The sequence below is a fragment of the Gekko japonicus genome, unplaced genomic scaffold (assembly GCF_001447785.1).
Source record: "Gekko japonicus isolate JY-2015 unplaced genomic scaffold, Gekko_japonicus_V1.1 scaffold792, whole genome shotgun sequence".
NCBI classification, from domain to species: Eukaryota; Metazoa; Chordata; class Lepidosauria; order Squamata; family Gekkonidae; genus Gekko; species Gekko japonicus.
Genome location: NW_015160233.1, coordinates 55,015 through 71,978, shown reverse-complemented (window position 1 = coordinate 71,978; position 16,964 = coordinate 55,015). Strand labels below are relative to the sequence as shown.

At 44.7% G+C, this 16,964-nt stretch overlaps 1 protein-coding gene across 1 annotated transcript in view; it reads right to left on the bottom strand.

The window, feature by feature from the left end:
- The window catches only part of XAB2 (XPA binding protein 2), a 30,370-nt gene that overhangs the window by 1,393 nt on the left and 12,013 nt on the right, over positions 1-16,964 (bottom strand). Inside the window, exons 5-17 of the mRNA XM_015412585.1 lie at positions 16,445-16,579; positions 16,112-16,276; positions 14,251-14,395; positions 13,730-13,881; positions 13,115-13,234; positions 8,728-8,859; positions 7,666-7,797; positions 5,555-5,668; positions 3,369-3,531; positions 2,747-2,937; positions 2,468-2,590; positions 1,302-1,473; positions 1,066-1,192 (exon numbers count right to left, since the gene is read on the bottom strand). Of these exons, the coding sequence (XP_015268071.1) occupies positions 1,066-1,192; positions 1,302-1,473; positions 2,468-2,590; positions 2,747-2,937; positions 3,369-3,531; positions 5,555-5,668; positions 7,666-7,797; positions 8,728-8,859; positions 13,115-13,234; positions 13,730-13,881; positions 14,251-14,395; positions 16,112-16,276; positions 16,445-16,579 (1,871 nt within the window). The remainder of the gene's footprint in view (positions 1-1,065; positions 1,193-1,301; positions 1,474-2,467; positions 2,591-2,746; positions 2,938-3,368; positions 3,532-5,554; positions 5,669-7,665; positions 7,798-8,727; positions 8,860-13,114; positions 13,235-13,729; positions 13,882-14,250; positions 14,396-16,111; positions 16,277-16,444; positions 16,580-16,964) is intronic.

The window sequence follows — 16,964 nt, the reverse complement described above, 5'->3', positions numbered from 1 at the left end:
CTGCAAGGCGCCCCGCTCTTAACGGACAACATTGGCAGTTGACGTAAAAGCTGCTTCAGTCTCCTTTAAGATGCTAATTGTCAAAAGAGCCTGTTGGGACCAGCTCAAGCCCACTACCTTTTTGAACTACAGCCAGAACATGAGTGGATTAAAAAAACAAGTGTCCTAAGTTTTTCCTGTAACCATAAACATAATGCTTGGAAAGGTTCAGGGCTGTGTTGCACACTAAAAGGTTGTCTATGAACTACTAGTAACTCTTCCAACACTTCAGGCAGAAATTCTGCTTGACAGGTTGCCTTTTTAAATGAACATACTGTTTTAAAATATCTACTTGCTTTCACACAGCTTACCTTCAGTCATGCAGAGTTGTGGTGGCAGCTGTTGCCAAAGCATTGTTTTTAAAAATCGGCAAAGCAAATTAAAAGCTGAATCAAAACCTCTACAGCTCACTGGCCATAACGCCACTGTAACAAACATTATAAAATTTGACAAGTTTGGGTAAGCACTCTAGGGGGTAGCAGAGAACAGCATTTAAGAGGCCCCTGCAAGGCGCCCCGCTCTTAACGGACAACATTGGCAGTTGACGTAAAAGCCGCTTCAGTCTCCTTTAAGATGCTAATTGTCAAAAGAGCCTGTTGGGACCAGCTCAAGCCCACTACCTTTTTGAACTACAGCCAGAACATGAGTGCATTAAAAAACCAAATGTCCTAAGTTTTTCCTGTAACCATAAAGATAATGCTTGGAAAGGTTCAGGGCTGCGTTGCACACTAAATACAAAGAAAGGTTTCTAAATAGCCCCAGTGCCACCATCCTCCAAGGATCTCTCTCAAACCTGTGACCACAAATACTTTTACCTGCACAATTCAGTGCATATCCCCACATTAGGAAGCAAACTTTTTGAGGAGGTACCAGGTTTCTCATGGAAGCATCAGCAGTGTCTACAGTATCCCATTTCCTTCTAGTCTGCTCAAAATGGAATTCAGGGCTCAGCTCTTGCTCCACCCCCTGAAATCACCAAATCCATACAGGAAAGAAGCAAATCATTTTGGGCTGTACCACCCGTACCTGACAAACAGGATCTTCTCCTTAGCTCGAGGCTGATCTCGCTCTGCTTCAACTGCAAGCTGCTCTGCTCGCTGTTCCAACAACTTCATGTCATCCATGCCGCTCTGTCCAGGTGCTAAGTCAGATACTGAAACAAGAAGACAAGCATGAATGAGAGTGGGAGCAGATACAGAAAGAGAGCAGAGCTGAATAGGAGGTGGAATTAGCACTGCCCCATCTCAAGGGCCAAGCCTCACCAGTGCCGGTAGCATTGCTGTAAACCTTCAACATCTGGGAAGCCATAAAGTTGACTTGGGTATTGTAGGTAGCCTGCACACTTCGTTTAATGCGCAGCATTTCTCTTATAGTGTCTTCATTCCCATGCCGGATTTCAAACTCCTTCCATGTCTGCCAGAAGTTGGCAGTGGTCTGAAGAGGAAAAATAGGGAGATGGTGGTTTGATAGTCTGTCAACTGGAGCCTCTCCCCTCAGAAAACTGTGAAAACAACATCTGATGGCAGGAGAGTAAAGAGAGCAAATGGGAGGGGGGTTATTTTGTTCCAAATTAAGCTATGCTCAGTTTAGCATGTGTTCTACTCACAGTCTTTTTGTATACAACTGTTTCATAAGCTATTTGCTTACCATCCTGAGTGAGGTATTTCACTTTGAAATAACAGGCACTTATTATTGATGTCAAGAACATTAACAAACATGGCATAACGTCAGGCAGGACAATAGTGTCCAGAAGTTTCCAAACATACTTGTGTTAAGTGCTCGGCCTTTTCCAAACCACGTGCCAAGCCCAGGAGAGTCTATTCCCATCTTCTAACCTTGCCCTGGTCAGAATTCCTTGTGGAGCTCGAGAAGCAGTGCAGACAATGCAAAGGCAGGTGCCAAAAACATCAGCTTTTGGGGGTTTCAGTAGCTGAAGGAAGGTGAACCTGTCTTAGTGGCAGCATCTGCTACGCATGCCTATTCCAGGCCCAGCTCTGGCCAAGCATAGATGGGATTAGGACTGAGGCTATTTGCATCTAGCTTTGCTCAGAGACAGCATCTTCTTCCAACAGTTGAAGCGCCAAGTTCTGCACAGCTGATTTCCAGGCAGCCTTGCCCACTGAAGCATGAAACATTTGCTTAGTGACTCTGCAATACTGGTGTGACACAGATCCATTGACAAAGAAGTGGGATGGTTTTAGATCCACAGCCCTCTCCCTCTTTGAGGGTCTTTGTATCATTTTTGCCATCACAAAGCATATTGTTGCTGCCAAAAAAAGATGTTTTTGTGCTCAATGGGAAGCTAGTATTTTATAAACCCTCTCACATAACAGGAAGAATTTGTACTCCTCTCTGCAAGGAAACAGGAGGACTTCCCAGCCATGTACCTGACTAATCTGAATGTGTGTGGGGAGGGGAGGGGACTTACTCGGGGATCACATATCTGTGAGCAGTATGAGTAGATCGCACGAGCTCGGTCTATTTCGCCAAGCTTGCACTCCATGTCTGCAAACCGGAGGCACATTTCCCGGGCATGCTCATCTGACAGAACCTGCAAATGGACACCAGAAATGTACTGTAAGAATTAAATTCTATTCAGCCCCTAAATAGCAAACACCATCCCTTGCAAATTAAAGTCGGGCAACCTAACCTTGGGCTGAGCGCATAAAGACCTGTACTCATGACTGCTGATGGAGAAGAAACTGACCTCAATGGCCTTCTCATAGATGCTACGAGTGTGTGTGACCCCATAGATTTCAGCCGCCCTCTTGATGTAGATGTTGTACATATCATACTGTTCTGAGGGCTGCACAGCCTGAGTGGCTCTCTCATACACTGCCATGGCATGACGTGCCAGCCCATACTCTTCCTCCAACTTGGCGTACAACAGGTAGATAGCTGTGAAGAGACAGGAAGTTAGAGCTAGATTCTGCCCCCTTCTATCTTTGTGTCAAAACTTCTCACCAAGGCCTTTGGTCTTCTGGGGCCTACTGTGCCAGTTCCAGAGTGACAAAAACACCTCAGTGGAGACAGAACTGACTCTGGATGGTGCTTTTTGTGCCACAGGGAAAAGATGTTTGAATTCTGAGAGTTGCCCTACTCCACAATTCCCTCCCCCATGAAACAGTCCTCAAGGATGATATGCCACTGGACCCAGACCCTCCGTGGCTGGCATCTAGAGTACCAACAAAAGAAACACTGTTGGTCCTGCCTCTTGGGCCTGGTAATTTTCCATATTACCCAAATTCCCAGGTTAGTGGAACTTGCTTTTCTTGCCAAATCGCACTCACGTGTCTCTGCCTACTGCAAGATACCATAATATCACATACTCTTAGCATATTTCTGAGGACAGCCATCCAGTGCCTGTTCAAAGAGGTCCCGAGCACGCTCCAGCTTCTTGCCACCATAGCGGTCAATGAACTTGGTTAGGTAGGTGTTCCAGATGTCATACACATTTGGCCACTTGAACAAGGAGATGCCCCTCTCATATGCCTGCCACAGAGAACAGACGGTGGAAACGTTCAGAGTTTTCTTTAACTTTTCAAGAGAAAGAGAAGACCAACCCACTCTGCTTGCCCAAACAAAGAATTAAACCATCAATGCACATAGACCAACTAGCAGCCCTTCTCCAGCAGAAAGAGGTCTTTTCCCAGTCTGGCAACCCAAGCATCTTTTGAACTGAAGATGCCAAGGAAACAAACTTGGGAGCTTCTGTATGCAGAACATCTTCTCTGCTAATGAGCTATCTTCCTCCTCAACTGTTTGCTGAACCCTTTCCAGCCTCTAGCTTCTATAGTATAGCCCATCAACTTATCCCTGCTTCTACAGTTTTCAGTATCACTCAAACTGTAATCCAAAGTGGATTTTATTCATTCTTCAGGCCAAGTGTTCTGCACAGCTCCCTCTTCCTGCATAGGGAGGCACTGTCTCAGCACAGTCTAGCTCAGAGGTGTTTGTTACGAGGGCCAGATCTAACATAAATGTTACTTTATCAGGCTGGCCATGCATACCATAAAACATTAACATGAGGTACCAGAGATAAAAACTTTATAAAGGTGATTTCAGATGCCGAATGGCAATTGCAGGTGAATTGCAGGCTTGATTGGATGAGGTGTGATATGCAGAAGGGTAGTAGGTATGGATGGTAATGAGACAGGAAACCTAGGTCTCAATTCGGTCCACGAGGATTCAGTCCAGAAGGATGCAAAGAATAAATGGACAAGTCTGATGTTAGAAACCACAACATTCAAAAACCAGGACATTGCTGACCTAAGAGTAGCAGTTTTCTTAAAAAGGAATTTCAAAGGGAAATTAGAAAGAGAGACTGCTGAATTGCAACTGATAATGAAGCTCAGTGCATCTTCCAGGGCTCAACTGAGACCTTGCTTTCTTGTCTCATTACCAATGCCTGCTATTATCTTTTGGCATCTGAAATCACTCTGCTCTCCAAGATTTAAGGACCAATAGACTCACATTCTAGCTGTATCTGAAGAAGTGAGCAATGACTCACAAAAGCTCATGCCCTGCCCCAAATTTTGCTAAGTGCCACTAGACTCTTGCTCCTTTCCACTAATAAAGTTTGCAATCTAAACTGTTAGGTTTCTTTTTTTCCCTTCATCTGTTTAAACTGGAGTGAAAATAATGTGTTGATTTCAGACTGGGCAAAATTCACCCAAGTACTAGTGATGAAAGCAAAGGGGGAGTGAAGAAAGGCAGCCAGCAAAATGGGAGGGGAGAAATGGAGACATGTTGAACTTGAACATATGGAACCACAGATGTATTTTTAAATACTTAGCCATCTACTTCCATTATTAAACAATGGCAGCCAGTCCAAGTGATCTAATTCAGGGTCTTTTTGAAAGAAAATCCCAGATAGGCACAAAGAAATTTAATCTAAAAAAAAATTCAGAATAAGCCAAAACAATTTCCTTTTAATTCCTTATCACAACGTGACCCTTCTTTTTAACACACATACGCATGTGAGAGAGAGACAGTGAGATATCAAGTCTCAAAGAAAATAGCAGAACATTGTACTTGTCAGAAGAATCCATCTGCCCTCCCACCCTCCCTCCCTCTAAAGAAGTGTAGGAAAGCTTATATCTGAAATAAAATGTTGCTTGTTCTAAAGGAACCATAAGACTCACTTTGCTCTTTCTCTTGGGTGGAGCTCTTTCTTTGCCTCCCCCTCTCTTCCTCCCAAAGGGGGAGCTCTCAGCCAATGGAGGGAAGGGAGGCTTGGCTTAGAAGAAAGCAGCAGAGGGAGTTGGGCAAAAGTGAGCTGCAATACAGCAGCAGCAGCCCCAAAGAAGGAAGCAGGAGGGAGCCAGTTGCTCGTGGACTGGATCCAGGCCTGCAGGGGCCAGATCTGCCCTGCAGGCCGTATGTTTGACACCTCTGGTCTAGCTGTCTGGAGCAAAGGTCCCATCTTCTTCTGGATGAGGTAGCCTTCAACACCTACTGGCACCCAGACTGGTTAGATGGGCTCTACAAGGAGGTATCAACAGGGCCAGCTCACCTTGAAGCTCTCTTCAAAGTAATTGTGCTCTTCCAGGAACAGACCATAGTTAATGATGATTTGAGGGGTGGCGATGCGCAGGTCCAAAATGCGGTCATACACAGCTTTAGTAGACTGGGGGTGGCAAGACAGAGAAATGTTATTTTTAGTGGCCCCGCTTATAACTAACAGAAGCTCAAGTACAGCTTTCAGTCCCTACTCCTTCCCCCAACAACACCCAGACAAAGCGCAAGGAGATCAGCAAGAAGGAAATACATAAATGTATGCCTGTGTCTCTGTTGTCAGTAAAGTATGCCTTTTGCAGCATAGCTTGCAAGTCTGCTATCCACAGCTGGTCAATCTAGAAAGATAACCAGGGCTTTAGTCTAGAGACAAAGGGCCCTCCATGGACTCCAGTTAGATTGGGAGAGCACTTGGGAGCAGAAAGGACGAATGGAAGCACTGGGAAAAGATGTAGAAGTATGCTAACAGATGAAAGGGTGGCTTTCACAGACAGTGACGAAAATGAATACAAAGCAAAAACATCAGGAGATAGAAGAGGAAGTCCAGAGACCTAATAATTTTTTAAAAAAATTTTATAAACAAATTACAAAACACAGAAGTAAACAAATTTGAGCAGCAAGATATAACATTATGGATATAAGGTAAGTATGAGCATATGCATACATATTGGTGACAAGGTATTATAGTTCAATTATAAAGCATCTAAATTTATTTAGAACAACATGTGCGTCTGCACCAAAAAACCTGGTATTCTGTAAGCAAAGATTCAGATGATGGGACTGGGAGCCAGAGGTATATCTGAGTTGTGGAAGGCTGACCCAGGCAGTAGAGAAGCATGCCACTGAATTAGACCAGCTTGATAAAATGGAGGCCAGTTCTATGGAGCAAACTCCCAAAGTGATGGAGCACTTCAAACACCATGAGCCAATGGCTCTGCTACAGCAGCCTTGCTGCAGCCTTAGTGCCTTTTCATGGGATTATTTCACAGCTACAGGTGTGAAAGTGAATTGGAGGGGAGCAGCCTGCAGAATGGCTTAGTGTCAAGGAAACTGTCGGGTCCTGGAGTAACCCCTCTGTACACAATAGTCCTTGTTCAGGTTTATTGGTAAGATATGGCTTCTGGTCAGGTGAACACCTTTGCCAGAACTAACGATCAATAGCCCAGGGATGGATAGCGGGGAACGGGTTCCGCCCATCAGACATACGTCACGCTTACTCAGGCTACTACAGGTCATGAGAGAATATATGACCCAACTAACTGCATCTCAAGACTCCTGTCTCCCAAGGCCACAGCTGGACCTGTGAACCATGTGGGAAAGTTACAAGCAGCGCCTCTACTCAACACCATACATTCGTTCTCACACTCACCACCCCCCTTAGGAATGTCAGGGAGGACCAATAAGGTAATAAGCAGAGCCAGCAGATATGCAAAGCGAGCGGGGTTTACAAAAGTAAAAGTGGGCATTAGCAACGCAGGGCAGCAAGTTACAGTTATTGATCAAGGTACAAAGGCATTCAATCCCCAGGTCAAGGGTCTGATCCTGACAGAAACAGCAGAAGTCTTTTACTTTGGATGACCCAGAAGAGAATATCTAGATTTGGCTTCAAGCAAAAGTCAAGAAATATTTTCTGAATTCAAAATCAACTCACTTCTGCCTGACCGAAAAGACACTTGGGAGGCCTTAAACAGTAAAAGTCATTCACTGACAGGACAGATTTTCCCAGTGCTTAATCCTTTTGCCTGCTAAACTGGGGCTGGATTTCTAATTTGTCTTTAGTCTAATTCCCAGATGTTGACCCTTATTCTGTCTCTCAGCTAGGAGACCTTTATTGCCCAGTGCTTACTTCCTCAGAAGGTTTTCAGACACTTAGGGGTAGAAGGGGATTATTCAATCAGCTTTTATCATTAGACCAGTCTTTGTGGCTATAGTGACAAAGATAATGAAAAGAAAGCCCCCCCCCCTCTTCCAGGGACCTTTTAACCATCTGCCTGAGGTGGGGGCACTGCAGATGTTCCAACTAGGGATCCTGGCATTTTTTTCCCTCTCTAGGCAAAATGGGCACTGGAGGTGGGGGTGGGAGAACAGGAGCAAAGAAGAGCCACTTACCTTGAAGGTCCCCAGACTCTCCTCCAGATCAGCCAGCATGGACCAAACTTTGAGGGACTTGTACACACGGTTCTGCACAGGTTCTGAGGAATCAAAATACTCTGCCTTCTTAGCCGGGATAGCTGTGGCTTTCTGCAGAGGCAAGAGATAACAACTGGTGAATGCACAGGAGACGGATCCCACAGTGGTGAGATGACAGACTGCCAAGGAGCCCTGGAGATTAAAACTGGGCTCATGTAAATACTTGCTTCCAGTCAAAGGCCATGCATAAGGCTGGCACAACTGGAGAAAGCAGAATGCAAGCAAATCTTGCTTTGCTGCCTCTTGCAGGCATGAGTCCCAATGAGCCCACAGGCCCTCCTACTACACTGAGTTTATTTATTTAATTCATTTATACCCTGCTTTCTCCACAATGGGTCCCCAAAGCAGCTTACACCATTCTCCTCCTCTTCCTCATTTTACCCTCACAACAACCCTGTGAGGTAGGTTAGGCTGAATGTGTGTGACTGGCCCAAGGTCACCCAGCAAGCTTCCATGGGAAAAGTGGGGATTCGAACCTGGGTCTTCCAGATACTAGTCTAACATTCTTAACCACTGCACCATGATGTAGGCTCTTTCTTGCTTCTTTTAGACCCGCTGGTATCAATGGGAAAGTCATCGTTCATTCCCTCCAGCATTGCTGCAGCTTGGGAAGAGAACAGAGACATAAATTGTGTGTGTGTGTGTTGCAATGCAACTCTGTGTCTGAGTGACCACAGAAACATCCAGCCACTTTTAGTCTGCACAGAGCCATACAGGAAGGTGGTCTTCCCTAATCTTCTGAGTTACAGAAGCTCTGGAGTGTCGGCTTCTAGCATTTATTTATAACCATGATGTAGGCTATTCTGGTTGTGGAATAAAAGGGAACCCCAGCCAGCAGTTCCCACTCGAAAAATACAGATGGGGGAAAAAAAAGAATTCCTGTGTTTTGACCACAAGGCCATCCATCCATCACCTTAAAGAATAACCTTGGTTTCCCCCTTCCCAACCACCACTCTCTAAACGATCCCCAATTTGCCTCACCCGCAGAATGCGCAGAGCCTGGTCATAGTCCTCATGTCGTAGCTCCATCTCACCATACTCACACCACACGCTGGCCAGCTCATCCACTTGCTTGAAATTCACCTTGCTGGCTTTTTCAAAAATGGTCCGGGCCTGGGGCAAGGAAAGCAAGGTAAAATGAAGGGCGATCTAGCCCGGAAGGGGCTACCAACTTCAGCATCTATTCTCTGGCTTGGCCGCAGCGTGCGTGGCAGGTTATGCCCTCAGTTTTTTTGGGTAATGCTATGCCACCAGAACCCCTGCAGCCCTATAACCTCCAGGGAGTTTATCATCATGTGGATGCAGGCAGACCCCAGCATTTAGTGATCTAGCCTGGCTTTTTTTTTTTTTACTGGGACCCCTAGGATCATCAACAGAAGCCAAAGAGAAAATGATAACTCAAAGGTGGGGCTAGACACCAGGAAGGGCTAATCACCACCCTAGCCATATACAGGCATGAACGGCAGAGAGACTTTACACCTGGGTTATAACAGAGTCTAACACCAACCTCCACCCCAAAATGGGGTAGGTGGGTGATGGTTACAAGAAACCAATTAATACAGATGTTTTATACATAATTAGTTCAAGGCCTGCTATTGGCTCCCTGGCAGGTTTTTTTCAAAAAATCAGAAATGTTTAAGAAACAGAAACTGGTAAAGCACAAAAATGCAAGCAGAAAAATCCCATTTTACAGCTAAGAAAACACTGAGGCTCAGAAACAGAAAGCATGCCCATAAGTCAGGGAAGAAGTATGCAGAACATTGCAGACAATGTACAAGCATGTCCTTAGCCTTTCTACCTCAGTAAGAAAACCAGACTCAGAAATTGGCTACGCTGACTTCAGGGGGGTTTATTCCTAAGGATCTGTATGCACAGCAGGCCCAGCAGAGTTACTGTGACACTGACTGTTAAAGACTAGATACTGCTATGAGTTCAATCCATCAGCCTTTTACTTAGTTGAAAATTACAAGGATTTTTAAAAAAGATTCAGTAGAAGGTGAACAAGTTTTTATTTGTCTACAACTTTATTTGGCCAGAGATTTTATTTTATTATTTCAATTTATATACTGCCCCTCCCCCACAAAGTGGGGCTCAGAGCAGTTCACAGTAGTATAAAAACAGAGGTAATAACTATAGTAAAACAGTATAAAATACAGAGTATAAAAAGCAAATAATTTACAACTGATAGCGGTGGATCCAGCATTAAGTCCTAAAAATCCAGCAGAGTTACTGTGACACTGACTGTTAAAGACTAGATACTGCTATGAGTTCAATCCATCAGCCTTTTACTTTGTTGAAAATGACAAAGATTTTTAAAAAGATTCAGTAGAAGGTGAACAAGTTTTTATTTGTCTACAACTTTATTTGGCCAGCACTAAAGAGCAGCCAGACTGGTTAACTAGAAGTGATGAAAAGCAAAAACCCCTATACACACCCACCCACCCAAAATATCCCCAGTGACTGCAAAGGTGGGAGATTTTATTTTATTATTTCAATTTATATACTGCCCCTCTCCCACAAAGTGGGGCTCAGAGCAGTTCATAGTAGTATAAAAACAGAGGTAATAACTATAGTAAAACAAAATAATTTACAACTGATAGCGGTGGAGCCAGCATTAAGTCCTAAAAATACACTTAACTGAAGAAGGCCAGACAGAAAAGCTCAGCCTTACAGGCCCTGCAGAGTCTAGGGAGGTCCCTCAGGGCCCGGGTCTCATCTGAGAGGGCATTTCACCAGGATGGGATGCCAAACATGCAACCTGAGGGCCTGGTAGCACCAGTAGGCCGCAAGGTAATTGCCAGGTTCAACAGCAAGTAAATCTCCACACACGTTTCCAGGGAAGCGTTATGCTTTATTAGACTACAGGTCTGTTACCATGTCCACAGGTATATTGTTAGGAATGACGATGGGGCGGAAGCATCCCTACATATAGCAGGATGAGGCAAATGAAATCCAAGCGCACGCGTGGGAATTCTCCCAGCGGGAGGTTACATAATAAGCGGGAGAGTCTCAGTGCCCCATGAGAGCCGAAATATGCCCCCCCGTCACAAGGTCAGACAGATAACTCAGTCTGGCAGCACTGGTTCTCACGGTCTCCCTATCGCTGTTTACGGCAAGCGGGCAGAGCAGCGAGCAAGCTAGGAGGCATGCGCCGTAGTGCCAGGGTCAGAGAAGGGAGCAAGCAAAACATGGCAGCTAGCTGACAGTAATGAATGCAGCTGCTGAGGGGGGCTGTAAAGGGTGAGGTGGTCCCTCAGGTATGATGGTCCCAGACCATTTAGTGTACCTTGAAGTTGACCTGGAAACCAACTGGCAGCCAAAGCAGTTGTTTCAAGACAGGCTGTATATATAAAGACCAAGCTGTTCCAGTCAGAAGCCTGGCAGCTGCATTCTGGACAACCTGAAATCTCTGAAGCACCTTCAAGGGCAGCCCTTGAGATGAGTAAGCAAGCACATATTCCACTGAAGTCTACACAAAAATCCACTCATTTTCCCACTCATTTCATCCAAAAGGGTTTCATAAAAATACACTTCCCCCCCACTAGTCGTCCTCTCTCAAGCCGCCAAGCAGGAATTTGGGGTTTTTTGTACCAAACAGCAGCCCCACAGTGCTTTTCCTCCAGAAAAAAAATCAGCCCTGGTTTTCTCAAAGCATAGAAAACATGGGTTGCTGCCTCATTGCAACTGAACAGTTGATCTGCTCCTGGAGGCAGTGGCTAGAGAAAAGCTAAAAGGTAGATTGGGAGCTTTTCTCCTTGGGTAGAGAGAGGCTCCACAGCTGTTGAATCCTAGGAAGAGGACATGGCTGGAGGAGGAAAGCAGGGCAGCAAAGAGGATATGTGGCAGGGGGGCAGACTCAAGTACGGGTGTGAGAGGGAATGAAAATGGTGCAGGCAACCAATCAGAATTGGCTGAGGAGCATCAGAAATCTTTCGAACCTACTTCAAAAGCAGCTGGCGATCTCCCAGCCAAAGTCCTGCTCACTCTCATTCTAGCAAGGAGAAGTTGCCAACAATATAAATGCCGAAAATACAACAGCAACCTTCAAGAATGTAAACAAAATCTGTTTTTTACAAAAATATTTATAGTGATAGTATATAAGCTAACATGCAACTACAAGTGTGTTGTTACATTAAAAGACATACAAAATACAAGCGGGAAAGGTGGGGCGGTCACGTGGTGAAGCCCCGCCCCTTCTTTACCCCGCCCTCTGCTTCGATCCTCATTCCGTTTGGGAATGAGGATGAAGCAGGAGGGTAAGTAGCCGGGCCTTCTGACACACTTCCGGTGATGTCAGGGGGTGTGGCCTTCTGTCACTTCCGGTGATGTCAGGGGGCGTGGCATATGCAAATAAGTTATGCTAATGAGTTATGCTAATGAGCTCCGGCAGCTCTTTTTCTACAAGACCCCTGGTGATAGTATATAAGCCAACATGCAACTACAAGTGTGTTATTACATTAAAAGACGCTTTAAAAGACATACAGAATACAAGTGGGAAATAAACCCTGCCAATAATAATAAACCAAGCCAATAAACCTCTTAGGCTGAAAGAACAAGAAGAAGCATTCTCTGCAACAGCTGAAGACAAGTCCCTTGGAGCATGAAGGCGTCAAGGTTTGTAATACATGACCGACCTGTTTCGAATCAATATCTTTATCAAGCTGTCAGTTTTCATAAGGCTTGTGGGACTTCCACTAACTAAAGTGTTCCGAGTGGTTTTAAAGACCACCATGTCCAAAAAAGCAATCAAAATTACAGGTAAACTTAATATTATTGTGCAAACTATTAAGCCAACTGACCAAATCATTGATCTTACTAACCTCTTTAAATAGAACGAAAACGTCATCTATATAGTGTTTATACAGGAGCATAATTTTGTTTTGAAACCTTGTCTTCTGCAGCTGTTCTAGCAATTCATTCTTATTGTTAGTGGAAGTCCCACAAGCCTTATGAAGACTAACAGCTTGATAAAGATATCGATTCGAAACAGGGCAGTCATGTATTACAAACTTTGACATCTTCATGCTCCAAGGGACTTGTCTTCGGCTGTTGCAGAGAATGCTTCTTCTTGTTCTTTCAGCCTAAGAGGTTTATTGGCTTGGTTTATTATTATTGGCAGGGTTTATTTCCCACTTGTATTCTGTATGTCTTTTAAAGTAATAACACACTTTGTAGTTTGCATGTTAGTTTATATAATATCACTATACATATTTTTGTAAAAAACAGATTCTGTTTACAGTCTTCAAGGTTGCTTTTGTATTTTTGGCTGATTACACTCTCAATCTAGGCAGCAGCAAAGTGAAGGAGCAAACATTTCTAAGAATACAGGTAAGGCAGCATTTGCTTCCTACAACAGTGCGTCACTTACATCTTCTATTTGCCCATTAACTTCGTAGAACTTGGCAAAAGCAACCCACAGGGTCTGAGTCTTTCCAGTGGCTTTAAAAGGATCAACAGTCTGCACAGCTTCTGTGTAAGTGTTGATGATCTGGAAAGGATAATCAGAAGAATTAGAGAAGGTATTGGAAGGCTCTTTCCTTTCTCAGTATGAAGCTGGGTGTCTGTACCCCTCAGCTAGTCTCTTCACATCACATTTTCAGTTCAGATTCACTGGACTAATAAGAACAGTAATCCATCAACACCCCTGTGTCTAGCTGCGCAGATTCGAAATAAAATGTAATGGCTGGGTTCCTATTAACAGACAGAAGCATTCAGCTTCTCAGACACAGAAATATAAAGAGGAATCCCAGGACAACTGTCTGATGTTTTCCAAGCACACACTAAAGAATTAACTATCTCCACAGGTCTGGGACCAGTGGGGAGGCAGCAACTCCTGGGAGAGAGCTCATAACACTGAACTTCAACATTCCACATTTGATACCGTATTCCAGCATTTATTAAAAAGGAATGTCATGTGTATAATCTGCTGCCTTGGCTGGCCTCTCAAGCCAGCAATGGCTGTGCTGATTTGATGCTTTCCTACCTCTCGGGGTTTGCCTTCATACAGCTTCACCCGCTTGTGCCACTCATGAACGTTGTGAGGATTCTGGCGCAGCAAGACACTGTTGAGAAGCAGGGGCCGGCGTGTGATCAGCTGCTCAAAACGAGCCAGGCGCAGTTCCAAGTCCACATCATCTATGTCCCCATCAAGAAGAAGAGCAGGCAAGAGACAGTGTAGGAAAGCAACCAGTTATTAACTCAGAGGACATCTTTGTACCTATAAATTCTAGTGATTATTTAGCCAAGCTCCAAGCACTCAAATAGGAGGAAGGAAATTAGGGCTCGTGGTGCCCACAACCAGCAGAAAAGGCAAAAGAATAGCAGAACAGAAGTTCCCTGTTAACATAAGGCTTCGCCAGAGTCAAAACTGCAGTGAGCAAAATCTGCCACACCTTAAAAGTTTTATGGAAACCCTGCAGTATGCTTCCCCTGATGCTGTCTGGCAAAGCCTCCTCCTACATGGCAGGAGCAGAGCTTGCTTTCCACCGGCTGTGCAGCTGTTACCTTCCTCCTCACGGCCCATCTCAGACTGTGTCTCCATCTTAGCGGCGATCATACTCTCTTCGAACTGGGCATAGCTGTCAAACACCTGAGTGAAATCTCGCACCGTCATCACTGTCTGTATTGCTTCTTCATACACATCTCGAGCCTAAGACAGACAGGGACAAAGGGATCACTGGTAACTGCTCCAGTCCACAAAGAGAGGCAAGGTGGCCTCTCTTCTAACCACCAGCCACTCGTCAGCTCCCACGAGTGTGACATCTTTCAAAGGAGCTTGTCTTTCAAGACGGCACAAGCCACCTCTGTGCTCTTGCCTTTATGCAAGGTGCCGAACAGGCAGTCACCACTGGGATGGCAACATGAGGGAGAGTCTGTTTGGAACAAGTAATGAACATTCTGTACTAAGAAACAGTAGCTGTTAAACAGCAACCTATAACTCAGCCTGAAGTGATAATTGCATTATAATGGCTGGCAGCTTATCCATTTAAAAGCCATGTTCAGAGCACTGCAAATCATCAACTAAAGCCTCCAATCAAATCCAAAGCACGTTTGCTAAAACAGGGTCTCAGTTTGAGGGGGAGTTAAAATTCAGACTAACCAGACAGCTTAGCCTGAATAGTCATGTGTGTCCACATGTCATGTTTCCCATCTATCTCCTTTTGACTTCAGCACCATCCAAGAAAAAAACCAGGAATAAAAAAAGTGTGGTGGCCCAGAGAGTAGAGTGTACACTGTTACACAATCATGCCAAGAAAGCACTAAGATTTTTATCTATGGGAAATCAGCAGAGAAGACAAATGCTGACCAAACATCACAGAAAAGTGGGAGAGTAACTCTCCCGCCCCTTGAGCAGTGCTTGAAAGCAGCACAAAGAGCTGCTGTTATGCTTCTCTGTGGCAGCTTCTTGACTCAGAAGCCCATAATTAAGAAGCCCTTGTATACTTTGGGAATACTGTCTGCACAGCAGGACACTAAAAAGAGTTTGCCCAAGTGATGACTTTAATCTGAAAAATTATGCAGGCTCAGAAAAGTGCAAGGACTCAGGTGATGAATTTACAGTATGACATGCTTGATTTCTGTGCTAAAGGAAAATGAAGGCATAAAGCAAGAGGGATGCTCTGAGACCCTGACATCCACACTGACACAATATATGTCTTTGAGTAGCAATATACCCTCATCTACTACGCAATGAAGAGTTCCACTCTTGCCAATGCCTTTCCTCAGTCTTTGTCTCCTCTTAGCTCACTAGCTTTTTATTCTCTTTATCTGGCTGCCTCTCTTTGGCAACCTTCTACACCTCTTCACTTCCTTTTGATTTTGTGGGTTGGAGTGGACTCTGGGAATTATTTTGTCTACTGTTTGTTCCTTGAGAACTATGAAAATCAATAAAGCAGTTTTAAAAGTGTAGGTGGGCAGAAGAAAACCAAGAATGGAAACAAAGAGAAGTTAAATAGTTTGAGCAAAGCTTCACTTCCCATAATGCACATGCATGCGGAGAAAGACAGACACTTAGTCAAACAGGTTTTAATTTTGTTGCATCAGTACAAAACCCTGCAAAACCTATTTACTGAGTGGCCCAGTAAATGGGATGAAAGTACACACCACAAGCAACACATGGCATGAAGGTACACACCATAAGCCACACATCCTGTTTCCAATTGCTTTGTCAGAGGGCTGAAGGTAGTTGCATATCTGCAATTTCCCCCATAAACTCTTGATCAGAGCAGATGTCTCAGGAGTTAAAGGAGATTGTTCAAGGACTTAAACTCTGCTCTCTTTACCACCTGGGCTTTTGTGAATTTGTCACTGGGACTTCGCTTCAGCCGAGACCTGGCATATAACCGTTTGTACCCCATGTGCCTACCTTCTCAAAATGCCCACTGCGGATGTAATAGTCTGCCAGGGAACACCACAGCTTGCCCAGCTGGTCTGTGAAGCGGGTCAGGCCACCCCGGATAATGGCCCCCACGTCAAGAGACTTGACCTTGTCCGGATTCTGCGAGATGAGGTCACACAGCTCATGCCACAGCTGCAATAGAGAGTGCAAAGATATCAGTGACATCCAGAAGCCACTGGGAAGCAAAAAAATTGACAAGTGCACAGATTCTGCAGAAGTCATGTTTAGATGAAGAATAGGAGACAGAGCCTCTGTACCATTTTGCAGGATAGAACTGGGTGGATTCCCCAGGAACCTCACCTGATAGTTGGATTTCCCCTCCTTAGAGAGAAAGCATTCATTATTAACTACAGCAGCAAGGCGGACAGCAGCCTCATCCAGCCGGTCAATGGAGTGCAGGTACTCAATATATTCCTCAGCATTCTCTGGGCTCAGCTGCAACATAAACATATTTGAGAATTCCAAAGCAGCGGCAGCTGGAGGGCCATACAGGAATTACCATATTACTGGAAATGGCAACTCATGGCTACCTAAGGGTAAATACAATGGCTACTCCTCTGCATACACAGGCTGCTCAATTGATGCTAGCTGCTCTCTGGGATGGAAGACTGAAGGTCATAAAAACTGTACTTAGACAACAACCCATAACAGATCAAGAACAATGAGGGAACTCTGTGGCTGCCAATTATTTCCAGCTCATCAGTGCTCATTTTTCCATGGTCTTCTGATTGAGTTTAATCTTTTTCCTCTTTTCACTTTCTCCAGCTTTGGAACACCTTCCAGAAACCCCCCCCCCCCTATCAAATGCAGTATTTGAGTA